The 24,346-nt window shown below is 33.8% G+C and overlaps 6 protein-coding genes across 25 annotated transcripts in view; 2 read left to right on the forward strand and 4 right to left on the reverse strand.

Annotated features, from left to right (window-relative positions):
* Positions 1-5,256: 5,256 nt before the first annotated feature.
* Positions 5,257-7,129, reverse strand: LOC100118462 (60S ribosomal protein L36). Of its 2 annotated transcripts, none has more exons than XM_001606758.5 (4): positions 7,030-7,129; positions 6,699-6,825; positions 6,327-6,461; positions 5,257-5,403 (listed from the first exon to the last, which is right to left on the reverse strand). In XM_001606758.5, the coding sequence occupies exons 1-4, from the start codon at positions 7,089-7,091 to the stop codon at positions 5,314-5,316; spliced, it is 414 nt and encodes a 137-aa protein (XP_001606808.2). In that variant the 5' UTR covers positions 7,092-7,129; the 3' UTR covers positions 5,257-5,313. The 2 variants fall into 2 exon arrangements, with proteins under 2 accessions (XP_001606808.2, XP_032452573.1); XM_032596682.1 differs by having other exon boundaries at positions 6,989-7,071.
* An 82-nt stretch (positions 7,130-7,211) lies between these two features.
* LOC100122495 (tRNA modification GTPase GTPBP3, mitochondrial) lies at positions 7,212-9,760 on the reverse strand. Of its 2 annotated transcripts, XM_032596680.1 has the most exons (5): positions 9,595-9,760; positions 8,871-8,926; positions 8,621-8,794; positions 7,585-8,551; positions 7,212-7,510 (listed from the first exon to the last, which is right to left on the reverse strand). In XM_032596680.1, exons 3-5 carry the CDS (start codon positions 8,724-8,726, stop codon positions 7,270-7,272), a joined length of 1,314 nt encoding a protein of 437 aa, XP_032452571.1. In that variant the 5' UTR covers positions 8,727-8,794; positions 8,871-8,926; positions 9,595-9,760; the 3' UTR covers positions 7,212-7,269. The 2 variants fall into 2 exon arrangements, with proteins under 2 accessions (XP_032452571.1, XP_016842569.1); XM_016987080.1 differs by lacking the exon at positions 9,595-9,760 and having other exon boundaries at positions 8,871-9,072.
* Positions 9,318-12,397, forward strand: LOC100678544 (glycerophosphodiester phosphodiesterase 1). Of its 3 annotated transcripts, none has more exons than XM_031923340.2 (6): positions 9,318-10,476; positions 10,560-10,735; positions 10,820-11,024; positions 11,094-11,323; positions 11,479-11,529; positions 11,925-12,396. In XM_031923340.2, the coding sequence occupies exons 1-6, from the start codon at positions 10,120-10,122 to the stop codon at positions 12,052-12,054; spliced, it is 1,149 nt and encodes a 382-aa protein (XP_031779200.1). In that variant the 5' UTR covers positions 9,318-10,119; the 3' UTR covers positions 12,055-12,396. The 3 variants fall into 3 exon arrangements, with proteins under 3 accessions (XP_031779200.1, XP_031779201.1, XP_003425393.1); XM_031923341.2 differs by having other exon boundaries at positions 9,320-10,476; positions 11,479-11,516; XM_003425345.4 differs by lacking the exon at positions 11,479-11,529 and having other exon boundaries at positions 9,353-10,476; positions 11,925-12,397.
* LOC100122516 (dystrophin) lies at positions 11,645-16,278 on the reverse strand. Its single transcript, XM_031923336.2, has 12 exons — positions 15,779-16,278; positions 15,598-15,649; positions 15,219-15,340; positions 14,934-15,141; positions 14,619-14,862; positions 14,198-14,309; positions 13,957-14,123; positions 13,765-13,880; positions 13,467-13,689; positions 13,107-13,398; positions 12,750-13,028; positions 11,645-12,654 (listed from the first exon to the last, which is right to left on the reverse strand). Exons 1-12 carry the CDS (start codon positions 15,786-15,788, stop codon positions 12,533-12,535), a joined length of 1,947 nt encoding a protein of 648 aa, XP_031779196.1. The 5' UTR covers positions 15,789-16,278; the 3' UTR covers positions 11,645-12,532.
* Positions 16,232-24,346, forward strand: part of LOC100678585 (general transcriptional corepressor trfA) — a 29,119-nt gene continuing 21,004 nt past the window's right edge. For 9 of the 16 annotated variants that reach the window (XM_031923326.2, XM_008204084.4, XM_031923328.2 and 6 more), the window contains exon 1: positions 16,232-16,473. The gene's annotated coding sequence lies outside the window, so the exon portion shown is untranslated. Of the gene's footprint in view, positions 16,474-23,511; positions 24,286-24,346 lie in introns of those variants that run through there. The other 7 variants (XM_031923329.2, XM_032596674.1, XM_031923333.2 and 4 more) reach the window with 3 other exon arrangements.
* Positions 18,669-21,967, reverse strand: LOC100122531 (serine/threonine-protein kinase RIO1). The gene is made up of 5 exons (XM_031923337.2): positions 21,771-21,967; positions 20,318-21,327; positions 19,920-20,128; positions 19,522-19,845; positions 18,669-19,430 (listed from the first exon to the last, which is right to left on the reverse strand). Exons 1-5 carry the CDS (start codon positions 21,818-21,820, stop codon positions 19,329-19,331), a joined length of 1,695 nt encoding a protein of 564 aa, XP_031779197.1. The 5' UTR covers positions 21,821-21,967; the 3' UTR covers positions 18,669-19,328.

The following is a 24,346-nucleotide window of genomic DNA, read 5'->3' on the forward strand; positions in this document are numbered from 1 at the left end:
TAAAATAGGTAGGGAGTAAATGTTTAGGCCTACTATAGGGAAGGAAAGCCTGCACGAAGTCAGCAATGATAACGGTATTAGGGTCATAAATTTCGCGGCGGCAAAAGATCTTATAATCAAAACTACGTGTTTTAAGCACAAGGACATACACAAGGCAACGTGGACATCGCCGGACGGGGCCACACAGAACCAAATTGATCATTTCCTCATTGAAAAAAGACGTCATACTAACGTTCTCGACGTAAGGGTTTACAGAGGGGCAGATAGCGACTCGGACCACTTCCTAGTAGTAGCCAAATTAAGAGCTAGACTAGTAGCGAATCAAAATAGTAAGCGAGCAAACAAGGTAGAAAGCTTCGATATTGAGAAGCTACGAGATAGAACAGAGAAAATTAGGTACCAGATAGAAATTAATAACAGGTTTCAGGCACTTGAAGAAGCAAACACATCGCCGGAGGGGAATGACGAACCGAATAGCTTATGGGGGGACATCGAAAAAACGGTAAAAGAGGCCGCGAACAAAGTACTGGGTAAAAAGAAAAAGCCAAAGAGCAAACCATGGTTTGACGAAGAGTGCGAACTCTGGTTTGAAAGGCGCAAAAAGGCTAAATTAGATAGCTTACAAAATAGAAGCGATAGGACCGTAGAAGAGTATTCTATCGTAAGGAAACAGACGAGCGCGATCTACAGAAATAAGAAGCGGGAGTATCAAAAGAATCTTATTAGGAGAATAGAAACTAACAGTAAGGAAAATAACCCCCGCGAAATGTACAGAGGGATTAACGCCATCAGAAAGGGTTTTAGGAGTAGAGCGCAATTGATGAAGGACGAAAACGGGGACCTTGTAACAAATGACAACGAATTACTGTCGCTGTGGAAAAATTATTTCGATAAATTATTAAACGTGCACGAAAATAGCGAAGAATTAGGGGACGAAATTCACACTGCTGAACCTCACGTGGAGGAACCGAGCTACCAAGAAGTAGAGGCCGCGATTAAAAATCTAAAAAACTACAAAGCCGCGTGAAATGACTCTATACCAGCTGAGTTACTCAAACATGGGGGCGTCGAGCTCACTTTCAAAATCTATAAACTAGTATGTGCCATCTGGAAAAATGAAACAATACCCGAAAATTGGAAGGAATCTATTATTATACCGATTTTTAAAAAGGGGGATAAGACAGAGTGCAATAACTATAGGGGTATTTCACTTTTAGCAACGTGCTACAAAGTTCTGTCAAACGTTATACAAGCTAGACTCACTCCATTCGCGGAAGATATAGTAGGAGATTATCAGTGCGGATTTCGGCGCAACAGATCGACGAGCGATCAAATGTTTACCATAAGACAGTTGTTAGAGAAAAAGTGGGAATTTTGCGAAACCATACACCAACTATTTATAGATTTTAAAAAAGCGTACGACTCTATTAAGCGAAGCAAAATGTATCAAATTCTAGTACTTCTCGCTGTACCGAAAAAACTCGTGAGATTAATTCAAATATGTCTGAACGGAAGCACGGGAAAGGTCCGAGTAGGCGGTAATGTATCAGAACCCTTCATGATACGCGATGGTTTAAAACAAGGGGATGGGCTCTCTACGGTGCTGTTCAACTTAACGTTAGAGTATGCCGTTAGAAAAATGCAGGTTAGCCAGCTGGGCGCAACGCTTAATGGAACAACGCAGATACTAGGCTACGCAGATGATTTGGATATACTGGGGGATTGTAGGGAAACGGTAGCAAGAAACGCGGAAATCCTCATAAAAGCGGTGGAGTATACAGGGTTAGAAGTGAGTGAATCAAAACAAAGTACATGATTGTGGATAAGCTAGGCATCTGCAGAGGGGAGGAAGATCTCAGAGTTGGGAATAAATGATAGAAACGAGATTAATGTCGAAATAAATAAGAGACTCCATTCGGGTAATGCTTGCTTCTACGCCGTGAGTAATTTACTTAAGTCGAGGCTGTTGTCTAAAAATGTTAAAATAAGAATATACAGGACAATAATACTGCCGGTGGTTCTGTACGGGTGCGAAACGTGGGCTCTCACTAAGCAGGCGGACAACCGTTTTAGGGTATTTGAAAATAAAGTCTTGCGAAAAATATACGGGCCGCAGAAAGATGAGGAAACCGGGGAATGGAGGAGACTACACAATTACGAGTTACACAATCTGTACGCGTCACCAAATATTAACAGAATAATAAAATCGCGCAGATTGGGATGGGCAGGGCACGTAGCGAGAATGGGAGATGACCGTACGGCAGCGCGTGTCATGAAGGGCAGGCCGATGGTAATGCGACCTCTAGGTAGACCTAGACGTAGATGGGAGGACAACGTAAAAGCGGATCTAGTAGAAATAGGACGGGTGGGCGTCGATCGGAGAGGTGCATCTTGGGTAGGGTTGACACAAGACAGGGCAGCGTGGAAGGCTTGCGTAGATGAGGCGATGAACTTTCGAGTTCCAAATGCCACGAAAAAAAAAATTGTACATATTTAGAACAATGGAAAACCACGTACCAACATCGAAAAATTGCCTTGTGACACTGTTTTATAGGCCCTTCAAATTCGTCGAAAAATAGCCATTGTTCAAGGGCATGTACCTAAAGGATTAAGGCAAAAACAGAAAATGTATTACGGTAGGAAGAGAATACGGGAAAAGAGCTTGAATTTAAAAAAAATGCGCTGGAAATGCTTGATTTGGTCAAAAGTTACGCACAATTGAAAATGCGGAAAAATCATGAAAATTGCAGAATATTTCGAAGTCAAAAAATTTGTTTTTTTTTACTATGTTTATGCGCGTTGAAAAAATTCTATGAAGTGTTTTTCCTGGAGCCAAAAATAAGAGAACACACGACTTCGCCGACTTTAAAGAAAAGAAAACACAAACTTCCTTTTTCGACTCGGCAGAATGCCTTTTACAGACTTATATATCGAAACCGATAACCCGGAGAGACTTTTCCCGCGAGTTATTCCTTTTTTTCGAATACATGTAGGTGTATAAACGTATACACGCAAACCGAGCCGTGTACTTTTTTATAGCGCGCGCCGGTCCATGAATTTTAAACACATAGTGTAATATATTTATTCATTGTGAATTATGTATTAAATTTGAAAAACTTATTTGATAGCAAGTTCGTCATAATAGCTGCACCGCAATAACGAACAGAATCTCTTGTTAGATGGAAATAAATTATCTACGGATGTCAGTCAGCTGCCAATTATCACGAAAACTACAGCAATTGCGATGGCTTTACTTCTTTTAGCCCGAGATATACGGATTCCAAAAATACAGTGGTGTCCAGTATTTCAATATGATTTTCATAAGTGGATAAATATATTAAAATACATAAAAATGATGACAAATTCTCTCTAGCAAATTCAAAGTTGCGTTGTTCGTCAAATGCAATATTATTCTACTACATCCATTATAGATTCACGCAAAAGAACTTTTAAGTTACGTTTGTTTGGGTAGCGAAAGCATTAAACAAAGGTCATTTCGATGTATTAAAAGGGACTGATAAAAAAGCTTCGAGCAGTATATAAAAAACTGATCAAAGTCATCGTAATTCGAACAATTTCAAAAAATATACTCGTTTGGAGTACATACAGCCCTCGATCTGTCAGACTTAGCGCATTGATTCATTGCTTTGTATATATAGGTATATATACACACGCACAAGATACCTTCACCGCAGTTTCACGCTTCAGCACACAGCACTCGCGGCGCAAAAAGTCAGCCACTATACACCCGCACACCTATCACAAAGTGGCCGTGATCGCGCACTTACTTTACTTTATACATCCATGCAGGCGCATCGGATAAGATTAAGGACTCGCGTGGCAAGTGAGGCGTGACTATATACGCGCTTCGGCAGTCTCTCTCTCTCTCTATAAACATACTGTAGCCAACAAAGCCGAGGCTGCGTGAGTATATATTAGGGTCGAAGGAAGAAAAGATTTGTCTCCGTGCGAGGCAGCCCTCGAACGAGATCCACTCTAGAAAATTGGCCGATCGCGGATTCTCTGCAGCGAGTTTATAGGCCAACCAATTCCAAGTGCAAGGCAACGCGCACGGTGTAAGTTTAGCGTCGCTTCTTGGCAAGTATAAATATCTATATGAACGATTCTACAGAATGTGATTCTGTATGACTCGTAGTGGATCACCCGTAAGAGTACGACTTTATCCAGTTTTGTATAATTATTTACTCAAAATCTAAAATGTGCTGGATAAAACTTGTATACTTGCTATGCTCGGTGACTTAAGTGACCCATTACTTAGGCCACGTGTCGTTATATGTACTAATAAGTGCGCAAACCTTTCTTACGATACATTTTGGAAGGAAAGAGGTCCAAACAAACGACTGGCACCACGCAGCGACGAGTCTTTGTTGGGCTCCGTTAAACCTGGTTAACCCGGGTAAAGCCCCGTCGAGCGCTTATATGCCTATGTATACGAGAAAAGCGAAAGATCGACGTGCTCATACAGCCCGACGTCGCTCCAAGGTCTAAAGCAGCGCGCGCGCGCGTTCATGAATGCATTGGTACGCAGCGGGTGTCAGTCTTGTGAGCGCCTCGTCGATCGTCTTGCTCCTGCTTCAGAGCTTCATAATTCAATGTATACCTCATCAGTCGAATAAACAAGTTTAATTTCGCCTGAAAGACACGGACTAATTATGCGGTTGTTGTTTGGCCAGTCACGTGAAAGTAAGATATTAGTTTCTTTCAAGGAGAGTATTTTCTTTGCGTATGGACGTCTACGAATGGAATGATAATGAATTTCATTACACCATAATTAACCATTATACCATGTAGGTTAATTACGTTCGCGCGTCTGAGCATATCGCAATTTTTCTACTTAAAGTTGGATATCACTTTCATAAAATTGAACTTGTTCGTCTAAAGCCAACGCCAAATTTTTATTTTATATATTTAATACATTTTAAAAATAAAATAATCTGTAAATTTCAACTTGTTTAGTCATTTTCTATTGAAAGCATTAAATGCATTCGAATAGTTGAAATAGTTATGTGTGGGCTGCAGTACTAAACGATCTCAAAAGTAGAACACTACCTATACTGCAGCTAGATAATGCCTACAACTTATAATCATATTTGCGAATACCTTATGTATATTAAATGAGAAAATAAAATTTTTTTAAACAATATTCTATACGAAAGTATATGATAAATTCACTAGGACCGTTCTAATGAGCAATATGCCCGCTCACAAGGGAAATGAATAGCACGCTCACAAAGCTTGTGTCAAAGGTGTTTATTGATCCAGTAAATAATCCTTATAAATACAAAACAGCACTTAATGATGCTGTGCGGCGGCCTTCCTCATTTGTACAAGGATGTTTCCAAGCTCCTCACGCTTCCTCTTAGCGCGAATGTGAGTACCCAACTGAAAAATCAAATAAATAATAAACAACTTTACGAACAAATTTTTTGTTTTTATTTTTATTTTTGTATATTCAGCTAAACGTAAATACAGTTATTTGCTTTTATAGCACTGCGAGGAATAAATCCTCACTTATGTCACGCTTATCCATGGAATAAGTAGTCCTTTTTTGCAGCGTGAAGTTAGCGCACAAGCTTAGCGAGGGGATTTATTCTAGTCAGTGCTATACAATATCGTACTATAATACTCATGGAATAAGTTGTCCTTCGCAACGCTGTCACGAGAAATTTCGTATTTCCAATGCCAAAAAAAAACTAAAAATCTGATTGACTTCTAGTTTTGCTAAAATGATTCTTTGAGTTTAACACTATACCGGTCGGCTCTTTGTATTATTAAAAACCCATTTATCATAATGTTATTTGGTAAAATAAACATGTTTAGGGGTTAGGTGAGGTTTTCTGTAGTCATCAAACACCCGTGTGTATTACTAATGGCAAAAAAAACTTAAATTCTAATCGACGTCTAATTTTTATAGAATGATATATTGAACTCAGAACTATGCCGGTAAACTCTTGGTTTTTATTGTAAGTTTTATTGAGAAAGGATACCTGATCAAAATATTGCATTTTTCGATATGGCCACCCCTCAATTTTATTATTTTTGCATAACAAAACAACAGATACAAGTTACAATAAATATGCACCCAAGGAATAAAAGAGAAGGCCAGTCCATAGCACATGTAACTTACAGACCTGTACTTTGAGATGGCCATCTTTTTTCTCGTTGTGCGAGTGATTTTCACCACACCAAGCATAAAGTGTGCACCTTAGTGCTTGCTAGGAGGGGCTAAAATATGCACTTTACGCATAGAGTGACATAAATATGTACAAAAATAACAAATATAAATATTAAGAAACAATACATACCCTCCTTTTCAAGAATTTGAGGGCACGCTTATCCTTTGAAACCTTCAACAACTCCATAGCGCGCTTCTCATAGGGAGCATGTCCAGTGACTTCACGGATCAAGTCTCGCACAAATTTGCTGTGTTTGGTCTGACGCTATAATAATAATGTGAAACTTAGAATAAAGCTTGCATTGATTAATAAAATTTAGAACATTGTAATAACTTGGATATTTTTGTATCCAATATACATTTACAATCACACATCTCAGATTCTTAATAAAACTACTGAAGATTAGCATATATGTAAATATATATGTGAAAATGAGCTAGCAGTGAAAAATACCAACAACGTTTTCTAACCTCTCGACTGCAATAAAAAAGCAACACTTACCCCCTTTAGCCTGGCTGGTCTGATGGCAACGGTCTTCTCCTTCTCGGATTTGTTTTTCGCCACCCTAATCTTGGTGGTTTTGTGACCCTTGTTGAGGCCGATGGCCAATTCGTACCTGGGTGCCATCCTGGATGAAACAGAAACAGACGTCAATTAGAGGTTATAGCCGCGGCTACTATGTTGACGCGATAACACAAAGAAAAATGCAAATCGAAGGAAACTATTTATTGGCGAACACTCTAACACAATTAACGAACAAAATTATGTCAAATGAAACGTAAATTAATTACAGATTTCTTTGATTTTTACGGATTTTTGGAGCTTGACAAACCTGTGGAGATGAGAACACGCGAAAAAAGGATGATGGCCGCGCCGACTGCTTTGCGCACGCATGCGTTGCGCATTAGTGGCGCCTGCTGGAGGCGCGATTTTTCAAATTTTTCAAAGGTATTTAAATATTATTTCAACTTTTATGATAATTTTTTGATTAATAAGTATTAAAAACTCACTTGATTCTTTTTTGTATTTTATTAAACGAATTGTAAAATTATAACAATAAAATATATACACATTATTTACCAATACAAAAGTTTTTGAAAATTGTATCCAAAATTTCTTCTGTACTGACATGGCCAGTGATTTTTCCGATTTCTTTAGCTGCTTTACGAATTTCTTGAGAAGCTAATACAATATCATAGTCCGTATTCGATATGATATGAAAATACTTGAGAAGACACTCGTGGCAAGCTCGTACATGATTTCTATGCCTCTCTTGGCTTATAGTTGGGTTTTCCGCACTAGGGTTTCCACATCTGAAAATATAAGAATATTATTATTATTATTTACTTGACTCGAATAAAGGTGTCATAAATATTTGTTCACTAACATTGATTCAAAATGCTTCCTCATAGACTCCAAAAGTTCTTGAAAACCTTCTTCATCTGTACAGGAAATCCTACTCAAGTTATGTTCTTCCAAAGTTCTTTTGTCGGTTTCTTTTAATAAATCCACCTTATTTACAACTACCATAACATTGCTAGCTAACTGCTCATCTACTAAAATTAACTCTTCTAGTTCAAGACTTTTAATGTAACTACTAAGATATTCATTGTACTTTTTACAACTTTTTACATACTCTTCTGCATTCATAACTAATATGATGAAATCTGCTTTACTAGCTTGGTCTCTAGCTCTCTTTATGCCTTCAATTTCAATGATATCCTCTGTTAATTTATTGAGACCAGCAGTGTCAGCTAATACTATTGGGTAGCCAGAAATATTTGCAGTGAGCTCAACAACATCTCTTGTTGTACCAGGAATTGATGTAACTATTGCAGCATTTCTTTGTACTAAGCGGTTTAAGAGACTACTTTTTCCAACATTTGGTTCTCCAAGGATTACAGTTCTTATCCCATTCCTTAGGATTTCTCCTTTTCTTCCATCTGACAAATGCTTTTCTATTTGTTTTGTAAGATCTTTAAGATCAATATTGCATTGTTCAAAAACTTGACTTTCAATATTCTCTTCTTCACCAAAGTCTATGTAAGCTTCAATATGTGCTAAGCACTTCAAAAGAATTGCCCTCCAACTACTGTACAAAGCACTGAGATTTCCATGAGCTTGCAGCAAAGCCTGTTTTCTTTGCTGTTCCGTTTCAGCATGAATCAAGTCAGCCAAGCCTTCAATTTCTGTTAAGTCTAATTTGTCGTGAAAAAATGCTCTTTTTGTGAATTCTCCTGGTAAAGCTGGTTGAAATTGAAGCTGTGATAAAGCAGACATCAATGAAGCAAGTACTGCGACACCACCATGAACTTGAAATTCAACACTATCCTCCCCAGTAAATGAATTAGGCCCTAAAAAGTACATGTTAGCATTTTCAAATTTATTAAAAAATTTATAATTTAACAAATTAAAGACTGTACCTGGAAACCAAAGGCATAGACCTTTATCAATAGTTTCCCCAGTTTGAGGATTTCGTATGTTACGAAGATAAGCTTTTCTTGGTTCAAGCTTGGCAATATTTGTCATCTTCTCTATTGCTAATCTAGCATCAGTTCCTGATATTCTCACAACGGCAACTCCACATTTTCCTTGACCTTAAATAATATCAAACTTCAAAAATGTCTTTCGTTCGCCATAAATCATGAAATAAGTTGATAAAAGCATATTAACCAGAAGATAGAGCATAAATTGTTGATCCTCTTCTTGAAGCTTCATTTAAGAATGTTCTGTGTGCAATACTAAACTTTGGTAATAGATTGTTGCTTTTTATAAGCTGATGAATAGCCAACATTATTAGCACATTATATCTTTCATTTAAAATATTTCATTCAATGAGAATGAGACCTTATGATGTTTAGAGAATTTTTATCTTCTAAATATTAAATATATAGACTTAATAAGATAAGGCAGAAGTGCTTTTAAATTGAAAATATGATCATCAAGAATTTATTTGATAAAATCAGATCTGATAAGATAAATATGTATATGAACAAATCTAGATTTGTTATCAACTGTTAACTTAGATTCTAAATTTCATATAATATTTAATTTCTACATTGATTTAAAATACCTATTATTAAGCATACGAGTACTACTAAAGTACAACTATCCTAAGTTCCACTTAACAAAGGAAAATATAAAAATCAAACAAATAAATTTTATTTTCATAATATATTCAAATAATAAATAAAGGTTTTGTGTGAAAAATTCATTGTCAAAAGATCAACGACAATTATAGTTATCGAAAACAAACAATAACGCAAACTTTGGTTAGGTTCCTACACAATCAGTCAGTGCGCGCTATTATGTGCACAATCTCATATCATAATACATTTACACGATAATGGTAGAGTAAGTAAAATATATGAAAAAACAAGACATGAATGAACCGAACCCCGAATCTAAAGTATTTCGGCCATCAGCACGAATCGCAGCGCAGCGCAGAAATGAGAAAAGCCTAGCTCTCGGGAGGGGTAACTCGCAGTTCGCAGAGCAACGCAGTCAATGTCAACAAGAAAATTGAAAACCCGCAAAGTCGGTGTAAGCGTAGTGTAAGTTTTGGCGTTTTCAAATTTCAATGTTGCATTTTTGGAACTTCGCCGCTCTTCCCCGTTGTCCCTTTCCTGATTACGATCACCGGCTAATCCATCGCACGTCTCATTGTGCTTAATACATGCACGAACTCGCGATTAGGCAGTATACAAACAGATAACCCCACCAGAAAGATAGATTTTGTGATACACTTTTATCTCTCCTGTACCTTTCTGTCGCGGTGATGATAGCTTCAATCAGGCCGAGCAGTAGCTGATAAGAATCGTGAATTTCTCTACGAGAGTCTACATACAAATCCAGTAGTTGTTATAGTTAGACAGTAGAAGCTGTAGGAGGTGAGCAGCGAAGATAGAAGAAAGCTCTAGGAATGTGGAACTGCGTAGACTTAATCCTGACGAGTACCCTCCTGTGGCTCTACTTGCAGGCTGCCTGGATATTGCTAGTTAACTTTTTATATCTGACAGTTCCATGGTTAATATGGGGTGCTATTATTATTCATCTTTTGATAAAGTTTGCCGCAAGAATTCCACCACCCAATGACAATATAGTAAAAAAAGTGCTTGGAGCTGATCCATTAAGCTTTGTTCAAAAAGAGGATGACATCTTTAAGATTGGTGAAAAGCAACAGCAGACTAATGATGATCAACAGTACTGTATGAGGGTTATAGCTCACAGAGGTGCTGGTTTGGATTTTCCAGAAAATAGTATGTCTGCTTTTCGTAATGTAAGTATTCTACATGTCTTTTGTTTTTTATTATTACCATAAACATGACATTTGAATTTTGAAAGAAAACTTTTTATTTTAAGAGTCATGAAAAAGGCTGTGATGGAATAGAATTTGATTTAGCTCTTACAAAAGACAACATTCCCATCATATTCCATGATGTTACCATTGATCGACTGACTGGATTTAATGGTACTATAAAAGACATGACATGGGATGAACTAAAAGACTATGATATTTCAACTAATCATCCTCTTAAGTGTGTACATATTCATTATTATGTATTTAAAATTTAAAAAAACATTGTGATTATTATTAATTTTATTATTTGAATTTTTTATAGGCCTAAATTCGAGCCTAATGGTGAGAGAATAGCACTGTTCGAAAATGTTCTACAGGAAACTCTACAGAATGGTCAACGAATGTTTATTGACATAAAAGCAAAAGGCAACGAAGTAGTTAAAGTTGTTTTGGATGCTTTTAAGAAACATCCAGAGCTATATGAGAAAGCAGTTATATCCAGTTTTAATCCAGTTACTATCTATATGGTAATAAATTTCTAAGTGTTTTATCAAGTCCTTGTCTACTTTGAAGATTAACTTTTATGTATATCATAGATTAGAAGAAAAGATCCTAAAATTGTGGCAGGAGTTGCATGGAGGCCTCAATTTTTTTCTACAACTACTTACAATGGAATAGATGGACCAAGAGAACCCCGTTTCAATAATTTGTTCAAACAAATCTTAGCAGGGTTAGCTGATGTTGTTCATGATTGGGCCCTAGAACGAATCACTTATTATGTTCTTGGACTGTCCTTCATATTACTTCACAAAGATGTTATTAGTCCGTAAGTAATCATCTTTTTTATACTTTTTCACATTTTTTTTCTTTCAAGTGAAGCAACAAATTATAATTGTTCTTAGTTTAATTTTATGTTAGAAGTTTAAAAGTGTATGAAAACTTTTTTCTGGAGAACATTTGTCTTATCCTTTTTTTTTAAAGACATATTTGCTGGAATACTTCTATGGAAGTACCAACAGGTTCGTCACAAAGGTTAATATGCAACATTGAATTAACGATTAATGCTATTAAGGTTTTGAGATATTGATAATTAATCATTTTTATTTTATGATAGTCTTTATTGCAAATTACAGTTTTAAAGCTTTTATATTATGCATAACATTTTTATTATTATAATTAAAAATTTCACATAAAATGTATCAACAAAGATTAATTAAGCCTAGTTCCTTAGCAAAGTACCCTACTAACCTATTCATCGTTTTAACTCATTCTGCATGCAATAAATTATATAATTATTATAAGTAGCTTTTGTGTGGATTTTACCAATAGCTAAAAATAGTTATTTTTCACATTAAATTATTTATTAGCCAAAGAGTGATAAAATATTTTTATCATGCTTTATCTTACAATAATATTATATATTTCAGTGAGGTCACTCGATTGTGGAATAAAAGAGGAATCCGAGTTTTTGCTTGGACAGTCAATTTACCATCTGAGAAAATACACTTTGCAAGAAATCTCAAAGTTTCATATTTAACTGACACTTTACTTTCATAAAAAAATTTGAGCAATTACATGATATTAATGCGTACAAAGGAGCTGATGAACAATTTTTGTATGTATAGTAAATATATTTAAAGAAGCTATTTATATAATTTAATATCTTTTGCAAAACAATTTACAAAAATAAGAAAGCAATTTCAGCACAATGTAAATGTGAACCATCTATCTACTTTATACAAGAAAAATAATGTTTATTTCTTTTGCACAAATGTAAACTGCGAAATCACAATTTTTAACTAATAAAGTGATATATGTACATATATATACAAATTTCTACAATGTAGGATCTTAAAAATATTCTCTTTATAATGAAAATAAAGATTCATCTAATAATAATATACTTAATACTTTTATTCATAATCTGTTTTTGCAACATTAGTCAATTTCTTATAAATTTGATATATTTCTGGGCACTTAATACTTTATTATTGTCAACTAAATATAAAAATTTCATGAAGTTATTTCGATTTGCTCATACGATCGTCGTAAGTTTACCTTTGCGAGATTCCATACCTTCAATTAGACCAGTTAATAGATCTTCCATTTCTGTAGCAGCACGTTTCAGTTCGCAATTATTATCAGCACTAAACGTGTCTGTAAAAAGTTTTTTTTTCATGTAAAAAATTCTTTTTAATCACCCTCAAATCAATGTTCAAAGATTGTAATTAAATTTTAAATAAAAAAGTCACCTTCAAGTAAACAGTCATTTGCAACCATATTTTGCAATCTATCCAAGATATCGTTGAGATCACCTTGAATATTTTGTAGGCTACTGTGCTCAGAGTGTTTATCAGTATGCTTTAGAGAAGGCAGTGCATTATCTCTGCTAATGCCTGATGAGTATGTAGAGCTATCTACGTCTATATTTTCACTTTCATTTGTCTTTCCTCTAGCTTTACTTGCACTTTCCCTTGAATTCAACCATTGAGAAAAACCACTATCATGAGAAGTAAAAGTTGTTCTGTGACCTAAAAATCAATTTTTAAGATTTTAGTTAAAAAAAACTTTATAGTTAATTATTCAAATTATTTTTTTTTATTTTATACCTCCTATCCAAGTACTTGGTTCAAGATGTGTACTATTAGTGGCATTAAAACTATCACCAGAAAACAATATTTCTCCACTTATTTTATTGCTTGAATTGCTATTAGCTATTGTATCATTGTTATCTAGAGCACTTGAATTTTCATAATCTGGACTATTCTGGTGAATGATAGGACTTAACTGAAATGCCATAGGTAAAGCTGATATTCTAGATATTGCAGGATGAACCATTGGTGTACTTTGAATAAGATTTAAATCGCGAAGTCCTTTTGTTGCTTGAGTAAATAAATAATTCTGTGAACATTTAATGAATTAGTAAAAGCTCATCTCATATGTACTATTCTTCTGTTAATAAAACATACCTTTAAAATTTTCAAACGTTCAAGCTGTGATTCTATTGCAACTCTGTGATGTTGTAACTTGTGAACCCCACTACCAGTAACCTCTTTCAATTCTAACTGCAACTGTCTGTTTTCTTCTTCAAGGTGGCTTATGATACTTTGTAATTCTTTTTGTGGGTCATTAAGTATTCGTCTCTTTATTGTACTTCTTACTGACATTGTATCAAAACTCTTGGTTTGTTCACTGAAAAAAACGTTCGATTATTAAATATTCTATACAAATGAGTTTTATTAAATAACAATTCAACAAAATTCTTACAGGTTGCCTCCTGCTAAGGAATCTTCTAAAGAACTATTTTCATTTCTTGTTGGGCATAATCGTAATTTGTTTCTAATCAGTTCAAGGAGTAGTTTTGTTATTTCCTTACTACTAGTCTAAAAATATTTTCAATTATTATAAATCTCTATTTCCTTTATATTTCATATTATATATACAAGACATAAGTCATACCTTGATACAGTATTCACGAACAGGATGTTTTAATTTATGTTTACCAGATATTTTTCCATAAAGAAAACATGTTTGACACTGATTGTAACCAGTGCATTTTAAACAAGAATATCTAGGCCCTCTTATTGGGGTTGTTTTACATGAAGAGCATTTACTATTATGAACAACTGAAAAATTATTCATATTTTTTGCTACAGTATGAATTAAATAATATTGTAAGATCTCTGAATCATATACATACTTTGTTCAGCTGATTTAATACGATTAAGAGTTGTGATCCACATAAGTAAAGGAGGCTCCTGCATAAGCCATGCTGCAAATTCTGCTTCAGACACTCCAAGACAGCCTTGAGTCTATAATAAAAAAATTATAATTTACAAAATCAGTTTTGTTTTCAAGGCAAACCAAAAGTCAATTAAAAATTTTGACATTTGTACTTATATATCTTGCTGATTAACATTTAAATAAAATTTCAAAACTACATAATTTAAATGTTTAACAAGATACTTGAATACGACCTTCGTCGCGGTTACTACCTCGCGATCTGAATTTGTTTTTTATTATTATCTTTATAAACAAATAAAGTGTCGATTTTTGAACACAGCAATTGAATTGACTTCTGATCCAAGTTGAATAAAATGAGTATCAATCAATATAATTACCACACTGAAACAGTTATCAATGCTTGTACGTATAAGATGATTTCCATATGCAACATTTTCACCTAACATTTCTGTTATCTTGCATATATTTGTTAATAGGGTGTTGAGTGCTACTCTGGATAAACAGGCGTTATGATCAGCTAGTTGATGAAATAAGTATCCATATTTCTCTTCTAAACGACCACAACTGATTAATGTTAAAGCTACTTTAACTGACAATACTGGAATATTATCATCTTCTTTCCTAATAAAAATATAAAAGGATAAATATAAAGGTTTATCATAAGATAACAGGAAACAATATTTGTCACTTACTTATTGAATGTTTTAAAAATATAATTCAGTGTTAACTTTGTAGACTGATCTACATCAAAATTGACATTATTTTCTTTTTGAGCTGCAAAGTAAATATCAGAAAGAACATCTTCAATCTCGTGTATATCTAGGTTTACAGAATTTTCTGTAACTGACAATCTATGCCTTTCAAAAATTCCTGCAACTAATTCAACTTGCACATAATGCACTAAAACATATTTTAATATTATCATCATTATAAATTTAAATAAAAGGACAAGTATCATTGCATATTAAGTAACTCACTATTTAAAGCTTTATGAAAAACTTGCATTTTAGATGCAGTTCTGTATGAAGCATACCGAATTGTATTGCACTCATTGATTGATTTCATAATTTCTTCCATAGTTGACATAACACTTGTTAGACTGAAAAAAAAATTATTTGTATTAATAAAAAGCAAATTTTAAAATTCACTTGCAATTTTCAAAAAAATCAACAAAAGTTTACAAACAAAATATAGAAATTTAAATAATAGTCAAAAATAATATTACATTAATAGTAATAACAATTAAAAAAAAATCTTTATCTTTTCCTAACAAGCAATTAAATGACAAAAAAAAAAATAAATATAGATATTTATAATACAGAAAAATTCAAATACATCCCAAATAAAGAATCTTACTCAAGTATAGTAGATCGATTATTGAAACTTTTGTTACGATTGTTGACTGTACCTGAAAAAAAATTTTAACTGTAAAAACGGTTGCTAACTCGTTTATCAAAATAACACCAAGCAAGCTAATTTAACGGAATATTCATCGACCAACCAACAGGTATATAATAACAAATAAACAAAAACGTACCTTCTGCCATTTCAAAGTTGAAAATTAATATCTTTTTCCTCTTATAACAGCAAAATCTACACACAGAACCGCCCCACGCAAATCGTCATCCCATAGCGCACCTACGTCCAACGCACATCCTACGCCGACAGATAAAAATATCAAAACGAGTCACATTATAACTTTCCGCATGTAATCCCTTTCGATGCCGATTAAACACTACAGTCTTTTCTCGTAACGAAGAAGATGACGGCGCCGCAGATATCAGTACATTTTTGTAAACAATGCCGACGGCCGTTTTTACCGAACGTTTTTTAAAAAAGTACAATGGACGCCAGCGCTCACTCGCAGACGCGCAGGTATAAACATAACCTATAAATCCATCCCCCCTGCGTGTATGTACGTCTGATGGGATATAGTGGTTTGACTAGTCAGTACTATATATAGTATCCATGCATAGTGTATATGCAGTCGTATCGGCAGTGCAGTGGACTGGCGGGCGCGACTGCTGCTGCCACTCTGTTTCTACCGGCCGCAACGCAGGTGGTTGCATCGCATCAGGTGTGCGAAGTAACTGTTGCTATAGCTATATATTGCGCTTCCGCCTCTTTCTTCATTTTGTGTATAGAAGGTGGAAACCTTATGGTGCAGCCCGGCTTACCGCTTGAAAACGCAGTACCTAATAATGTAGGAAATGTAGGACTCTCCGGATCGAGGTAATTGAACGTTCAGTTTTTCGATTTGGGTTAAGTAGTTCGATCGTTGTTGTTTATCGATCTTCATGACCTTTTTTTCTTCTCTTTTTTTATATATATTTATGAATCTTACGTTAGTGTGCTTGTATAATTATACATAAATGGATGACGTAATTCGTATACATACTGAAATAAATGTACATTTCAAATGATAACACCTTAAAAAAAAGTTTGGGTATCATAATAAACAAAAGCTTATCCGATTCTCAGAACACTCACTGAATGTATATCTCACTGTATGTACGTCTACCAGACCTGAACGAAAACAAGCGGAATCGGTCAAAGTTATGTTTAAGACTCCAAAATGTCATGTCTGGGTGACATTTTGTGTTATTCTGTTTGTTTCTCTCTGTAACTAGACCGAGATTTACTTATCGACTTGCATTGTTCGTATCTTTTGTGTATACGTGCAATATGCAATTGTTATTGTTACTCATAGTCCCATGAATTTAAAATTATGGTCAAATACTTACCCCCATAATAAGTCAGGGTATTAACCTGATATACCTACTATGTCAGCAACCTATACCTATACACAGTCCAGCTGATGATAGGTATCTATAATCCCCGCCTTTATTAAGTTTCAAAGATGGTTCCCTGCCTGTTCAAAAGTAATGGTACCTTATAGTCAAGTAAAATTAGCTTTGAAATCGAAATCTGATAGAAATGGTTGCATTTTTGTTATTAGGTAAATCGAGGTCGAAAAAGACGATTCTGAACTTTGCAGCTTCCTAGGTCAACGAGTTCTATGCGAAAACAGTATGCAAAAATGAATTTTGCTTATATCTCGAAAACGGCTTAACGTACAGTAAAATGACCTGCACCATTCGAAAGAGCGTTCAATTTTGCATTGGAATCGATTTTTTACTCGATTTCGATGAGTGCAAAGTTCCGAGATAATAAATAAAAAAGAAATTACCTAAATGCCCAAGTGGAAAAAAAATGTAATAAATTGTAATAAAACGTAATTTGATTTAACTTTATTTTACATTTTATTACATTTTATTACATTTTATTACATGTGTTATTTTACCGCCTAATATAGTCAATATATTTTTTTAATTATTAATTTTATAATAAAATTTAACAATGCATAAGAAATTGTAAGAAAAAATAAAAGAATGTAAGCAGAAGTAAGAAAATAAAAAAGTCGCCATTTTCTTTTATAATATTACGCTTACAGACAACTTTTTACATTTTGTTATACTTTTTTACGTATTGTTACATTTGTCATTTCAAAGAAGAGACCCCCATGAAATCCTGGATCAATGGATTTGTCATAAATTGTAATAAAACGTAACAAAATGTAATAAAATGTAGCAAACTGTAATAAAACGTAAAAAAACGTCCGAAATCCAACAAAAACGTACAAAATGGTACGGTTTGTTACATGTTCTTATATTTTATTAGACTTTATTACATTTTTTATTTTCACTAGGGTGTAGAAGGAGGGGAGGCGCGATGCGTACAAGCCCTGTACCAGACGCGCAGACGACATGTGCGTTTTGCGCCTCCCCCTCCTTCTACATTTAGGTAATTTCTTTTTTATTTATTATCTCGGAACTTTGCACTCGTCGCAATCTAGTAAAAAATCGATTCCAATGCAAAATTGAACGCTCTTTCGAATGTTGCAGGTTATTTTACTGTACGTTAAGTCGTTTTCGAGATATAAGCAAAATTAATTTTTGCACACTGTTTTCGCATAGAACTCGTTGACCTATAGGAAGCTGCAAATTTCAGAATCGTCTTTTTTGACCTCGATTTACCTAATAACCAAAATGCAGCCATTTTTATCGCATTTCGATTTCAAAGCTAATTTTACTGGACTATTATTGATAACCAGACGACCGACGGAAACTATATTATATTTATATATTATTTAAATTTCAATTAGGACATACACTTTAGTGGACGAAATTGCAATTTTTTAGGTTCTATGACTTTATAATAATTACTAATTTTATGTAATTCATCACATGTGCGTGCGCCAAAAATGTTGCCAACACATTTTAGATCGTTTGTAATATTACAAAAATAAATAAAACATTTTGTTTTTGCTTAAATATATCCATTCAGATATAATTAAAAAAATATTTAAAAATTAGCAAAGGGAACGAAATGAAAAGAGAGAAAATGTATGTGTAAATAATCATATGTTATCAAATCAATTACTAATATTTATTAAATATCTATTATATCGTCGCTCCCTACGAAGAGTAGCACTGTTCAAATTTCTCGTCATAAGTAGCACAACTCATTTCACGCACACTAGACTAGCGCAACTCAAAATTTCTCGCGAAGAATAGCACAACTTAAACAACGAATTTCTATACAAATTTCCTGATTTTTGCGAAACTGTCCCTAATAAACATTTTCAAATATTCACAATTTACAACTTTTTACCGAATTTAAAATTGTTTTCACAAATACAATAATTTTTTACAAACATTTTTTTAAATTATTCACTTTTTTTAGAAACCTTCTAAAATTTCCGAAACCTTTTTAAACTTTGAGGTTTGTCTGTCTTTGTCCAAGATTTTCATGAACTTGACCAACTAAATAACCTACTAAAAACGTAAAATACTCACATTTTAAGTAATATAAAGTCGCGAGTTGTGCTACTCTTGGCCGTATTTCTGAACTGTGCTACTCTTCGCGGCAAATCGTGAGTTGTGCTAGTTTTTGTTTGAAAATTTGAACTGTGCTAGTCTTCGTACGGAGCGACGATATGTTACATATAAAATTTTTTTATTTTTTTGCAAATTTACAAGCATCAAACAGTAATTACACTAATAAAAACGTAATTTTTAATACATTTATTTTTTCTTTGAAGCTTTCGTTTTCTTTTTTTTCACATGCTTCTTCATCTTAGATTTCCTGGTCTCAGCTTTCTGGTCTTTGACTGCCTTTTTCCTCAGCTAAAATAAAATCAATATAATGAGTTCATTTTTTTTCATCTTTTTGATTGTATTTGTCTTTAGCAAAACGGGAATGGCTTGAGATTTATACCTTTCGTTCCTCAGCCGTTTCATGCTTAGGACGAGCAGAATTTATAAATTTGGACTCTTTTTCACTTCCACTTTCATCTTCACTATCTTCTTCATCTGTACCCTCATAACTGCTACCATCTGATTCTTCATCACTTTCTTCGTCATGTGAATCAGAACTTTTTTCTTTCTTACCTAATGTTTTGGTACCCTTATCTTTTTTTGATAAAATTTCAGGTACTAATGCAGGTTTGGATAAATCTGATTTTAAACCAACTAATGTTTTGTATACAAGATCACCTTTTCCAGCCTTAGCAATACGGATGTCCCTTTCAATATCAATTACCTAAAGTATGATTTAAATACATGAATTATGATAAAAAAAATTAAACTATTTTTAATTTTAATAATATAACTTACTTCTGTAAGTCTTTGAGGTATGTAAGCATTTTTGAAGACTTCTTCTTCAATCTGTTGTTCTGGGTCAATGTCTGTGGACTTATTTTCCATCATTTTTGACATCTTATCTAGATATTCATCTATATTCTTTTCATTTACTGTTGGATCAGTAATAAAATCAAACAAGTCTTTTACAGACATAACGGCTACTTTATTTTTCTTGAAAAAATCTATAGATAAAAATAAAATATAAATATTAAAATAGGTTAAAAAGAAATTTATGATATTTAATTTATATTACATTTAAAGACACATTATTTAAAATAATTCAGAAAAATAAGAAAATTTCAGATATAAAAGATTATTTGCCACATTGGTCGATAAATTTGTGTAATTTTATTAGTATAACGTTATCATACCTGTAATGTTAGTGCAGTCTTTTCTTAAAAATTCAAAAGCCATAGGATGATCTTGTTCAACAGATTGTGATACATCAATTATGACAAGAGACTCCTCGTGGTAGAGTATATTGTATTCGCTTAAATCTGCATGAACCAACTTGCATTTGTTATAAAGCTTCCACATTATTACAACACATTCTCTATAAAGTTTTCTTGGCTGTGAAGAAACCAGTAATGCATCTTTTAATTTTGGAGATGGCCAACCTTTTACACCTATAAAGTCCATCAATAAAACATGGCTCTTCAACATTATAGCCTTAGGTGCTTTAATTCCTCCTTGCTGTAAACGATTTAAATTTCTCATTTCCTTTTCTGCCCATGTACGGACCATTTTTCTTGGATTACTACGACAATAGCCATGTCGAAATCGAAATTCTCCAGTCACATACTTGTCTCTGTCTTTGAAAACTAATATAGAAGTTTTGTAAATTTTGATTGCAAATTCTATACCAGTCTTTGATCTTGCATGATAGACATTGGCTTCTTTACCCGTAGAAATGCAACCATTGATTTCATCTATAATACCTTTATTTAGCATTTTAAATAAAATTATTCTAGTACGAGGATCCATTACTTGTTCAGCAGTGGCACGATCACTTTTATCTTTCACTCTCATCCTGTCATTGTCCATACTTCTAGTTTTTTCATTAAGCATATTTTTCACATTTTGACTCAATTTAGGGCCTGCATAATCATCTACATTTATTTTATTTGCGTATCTTCTAAAAAGCTTATCAGATGGTTGAAAAGTAGTAACTTTAGAAGAACTTCCTTGATGATTTGTAGTTTGAGAATTTGCTTTAAACCTATGTTTGTGTCCAGCGCCTTCATCTTCACTGTCCCAGACATAATCATCATACTCGTTATCCAGCACATCTTCACTTTCATCTTCATTTGTTAAATTTATTTCATTTAATTCCTCACATAGATTATTGTGAAAAATTGGCACACCTTCTAATGTATTTGGCCTGTTATAAAAGAAATGGTGTTATTCAATGATTTGATTGATACCTTTATTTATCAAAAGCTGGTTTGAATTGATTACTACAACTATTTTCAAATATAAAATACATGTCAACTTTTTGCTTTGTAATTTGAAAACGAAAATTTACTTTATTATGTTAATTGATTGACTGATCCATCTACAAAGTCAAAATTGATTAAATAACCAACCAAAAAGTGTAAAGTACTTGTTTTATTTTCTATCTATGTTAGCATATGTCAAATTATTAAAATCGAAAAAATCATAAACTGCTCTTATTAGTATTAAATTAGAAAAATATAAAATTTTTCGGGGATATCAATAATTCGCTAGGCACAAAAAAGCAAAGTACGACTATATAGCACGTGAGTGAAACAAGTTTCGAATGACAATCCCTGAAACATAACGTCAATAATCGAAGAATCTCACCGAGTATCATTTTCATCAGCATCACTGAATTGACCTTCTTCAATCTCCATTGTTGGTATAGGTCAAATGACCTGTAAATGTTTCAACAATTTTTCGTCAGAGTTTTGTCTAGTTTATTGGCACTGTTTTTCGAGGTTATGGCTCCGTACGAGCAGTGAGCACATGTATGTATACAAACTCAAACGCGCTTCGCGCATGTTTTGTGTATATATATATATATATATATATATATATATATATATAGTCTCTCTCTCTCTCTCTCTCACTCCCCTCAGATTCTCGGCTCGCTCTCTACTCTGCTTGTCACCGGTCACGTGAGTTGGGGCTGAACAAGCAACGCGATACTTAGCAGATTGGAGCAACTGGCAATAAAGGTCTCCGATGTCCTCTTCAACTGGAAATCCAAATCATAACTTGCAGCTGACGCTTTCATCAACTGAACTGCGATAATACGCAAAAAATGTATACTAGCTAATGCATTATATTAAACGTATACCTCGTACAATATACCTAGAACTTCTGAGCTAAATGATCAATATAGTTAATAAAATTGTTGAAAATACGATGTTATATTATAAACATATCTAGCCTATAATCGGTTGAAAATGAGTAAATCTTGTAAAATGATTATAGTTTGCCAGTTTTTAACATTTTTCATCTTAGGAATATTTTGGGTCTGTGTTGAACAAAGTAACTTATATCTTTAATCCAGATTATACCTAATATAATTCTGTGTTCTTCTTGGTTATAGGTTTCACTTTCACGCTTACTCAAACAAATAATTGCATTAGAAGAAAAATGAACTCATTAATAATAATTTTTGAGATGAAATTTCACGATTTCTATTGATTGTAACGCCATTTTACTACGATAAAGTGCTGAAAGGATATGCTTACGTCGAGTGGTCGAGTGTAAGAGTAATATATTTTACAAGGAAAAGCTTTATTTTACATCATAGTCAGTTATCATTGTAAGAGCATATTTTTCATGATTCGGTCTGATTTAATATTGAACGAGTGGCCCTTAGTTGGTCCTGTTTGTATTCATTTTTCATTCTTCATCAAAAATAATACGGAATTGGTAAAATCCGTTTTGTCGGGAGTTTCGAGATATTTTGTAACACTCCAAATCGAGAATAGAAAACTGAGTTAGATCCAAAATTAAAACTAAAATGTCACTACCAATCAGTATACAGCCTATGTACCATGTATACTTAGGCCGCGACGCTCAGCCCTCCCGCGGGTAACCCTATCCTTAGGTACTCAAGATTACTTCGGACACTTTTCAACTCATCTGCACTTATTATCATAATATTTATGAATGTCTAATCGTTGTAAATTTTACTTATGCCTGTTTCAATTTTAATTTTGTAACATTTCCAATACATTTTTGAAACGTTCCAGAGTTTTTCCTAGGGCTCGAGGCATTTCTGAGGGGGGTGGAGAGGGCGAGGGGAGGGGAGAGGGAGGGGCGATTCTTAGGACTCACAAGACAAAACAGAATGAATACACCCAATGAAAGATTGACTTTTAAAACAGTCTTGAACTGTTATTATTCAGAGTTGTGTTCCCTATTATGCGTGTGCATATGATGGAAATTATATTAATGAAGATTGTATTATCAACAGAGAGAAACCTCATACAATGTTGCGATATATCTTATATCTATCTATCTATCTATCTATCTATCTATCTATCTATCTATCTATCTATCTATACCTTATATCTATCGGATCAAGTTTCATATTTACATTTCCTAGCGCAATACAATGCTCTCTACCAGAACTTTGCTGTGCTGCAAGTTTAAGTAGAATAATCTACGCATATAGTTCGTTATCATGTATATATGCACACATACACACCGCTATATAATTGTGTATATTATGCCGGCGTCCTACACAGTGTTCATTTATACTGAGAATGATGCATGTATCAGTAACCGTTATAAGATATACGTGTGTTATCAAATATACTATGTAGTATTTGATAAAAAAATTGATTTTTTTTTAATAATGGTTTTACTTTGTAACTGATCAAGTGTAGGCTGAAATGGAGGGGGAATACTCTGGTTTCCGGGTAAACGTACCCTAATATAGCTCCTTATTAAGGAATTTTACGATATGTATACATAGCTAGGTAATATGTAATTATGCGCGTAAAATTATAGTTATCAGTGTACTCTGACTTTGAATTTATTAAAAAAAAAAAACTCACGGATAATATAAATGGATAGGACTCGGACGGGTGAATACGGATTCCCGAAATGAATTGGGTGACTACTTCGATCACAAGCGAATTGACGTAGACGCAGCGACTCAATAGAACTTACGTAATCTTGACTTCGTTCATGCTACATTAGAATGGGCCATAAGTACAGCGTAATATCCACTGATCTGTTCATAACAAAACATCAAAGGTCTTTTGCATCACCAACCGTACGACGTTTTTGGCTGTAAAAAATATGGAAGTTGTATCAATTGCCCTATAACGCATGCGCGTCAAGTAGTTACCTCTTGGTATAACTTTATTATCTACTGAACTACGTAATATCGAGCAATGTTATTTGCATTTTTAATT

Source organism: Nasonia vitripennis, chromosome 2 (assembly GCF_009193385.2).
Source record: "Nasonia vitripennis strain AsymCx chromosome 2, Nvit_psr_1.1, whole genome shotgun sequence".
Lineage (NCBI taxonomy): Eukaryota > Metazoa > Arthropoda > Insecta > Hymenoptera > Pteromalidae > Nasonia > Nasonia vitripennis.

Excerpts from the sequence above, each read along its gene's own strand:
- LOC100122495 (XM_016987080.1), bottom strand. The coding sequence starts at position 8,991 with ATGTTGGCTATTCATCAGCTTATAAAAAGCAACAATCTATTACCAAAG. Across the intron at positions 8,795-8,870 it reads AATTTATGCTCTATCTTCTG|GTCAAGGAAAATGTGGAGTT; the intron begins GTTAATATGCTT and ends ATATTATTTAAG. Across the intron at positions 8,552-8,620 it reads TCTATGCCTTTGGTTTCCAG|GGCCTAATTCATTTACTGGG; the intron begins GTACAGTCTTTA and ends TGTACTTTTTAG.
- LOC100678544 (XM_031923340.2), top strand. The coding sequence starts at position 10,120 with ATGTGGAACTGCGTAGACTTAATCCTGACGAGTACCCTCCTGTGGCTC. Across the intron at positions 10,477-10,559 it reads GTATGTCTGCTTTTCGTAAT|AGTCATGAAAAAGGCTGTGA; the intron begins GTAAGTATTCTA and ends TTTTATTTTAAG. Across the intron at positions 11,324-11,478 it reads CACAAAGATGTTATTAGTCC|ACATATTTGCTGGAATACTT; the intron begins GTAAGTAATCAT and ends TTTTTTTTAAAG.
- LOC100122516 (XM_031923336.2), bottom strand. Across the intron at positions 13,881-13,956 it reads TTCGTGAATACTGTATCAAG|ACTAGTAGTAAGGAAATAAC; the intron begins GTATGACTTATG and ends AAATATTTTTAG. Across the intron at positions 12,655-12,749 it reads AAATGACTGTTTACTTGAAG|ACACGTTTAGTGCTGATAAT; the intron begins GTGACTTTTTTA and ends AACTTTTTACAG.
- LOC100118462 (XM_001606758.5), bottom strand. The coding sequence starts at position 7,091 with ATGCGTGCGCAAAGCAGTCGGCGCGGCCATCATCCTTTTTTCGCGTGT. Across the intron at positions 6,826-7,029 it reads GCGTGTTCTCATCTCCACAG|GATGGCACCCAGGTACGAAT; the intron begins GTTTGTCAAGCT and ends TGTTTCATCCAG. Across the intron at positions 6,462-6,698 it reads GACCAGCCAGGCTAAAGGGG|CGTCAGACCAAACACAGCAA; the intron begins GTAAGTGTTGCT and ends TTATTATTATAG.
- LOC100122531 (XM_031923337.2), bottom strand. The coding sequence starts at position 21,820 with ATGGAGATTGAAGAAGGTCAATTCAGTGATGCTGATGAAAATGATACT. Across the intron at positions 21,328-21,770 it reads GCTGATGAAAATGATACTCG|GCCAAATACATTAGAAGGTG; the intron begins GTGAGATTCTTC and ends CTTTTATAACAG. Across the intron at positions 20,129-20,317 it reads AGACTGCACTAACATTACAG|ATTTTTTCAAGAAAAATAAA; the intron begins GTATGATAACGT and ends TTTTATCTATAG.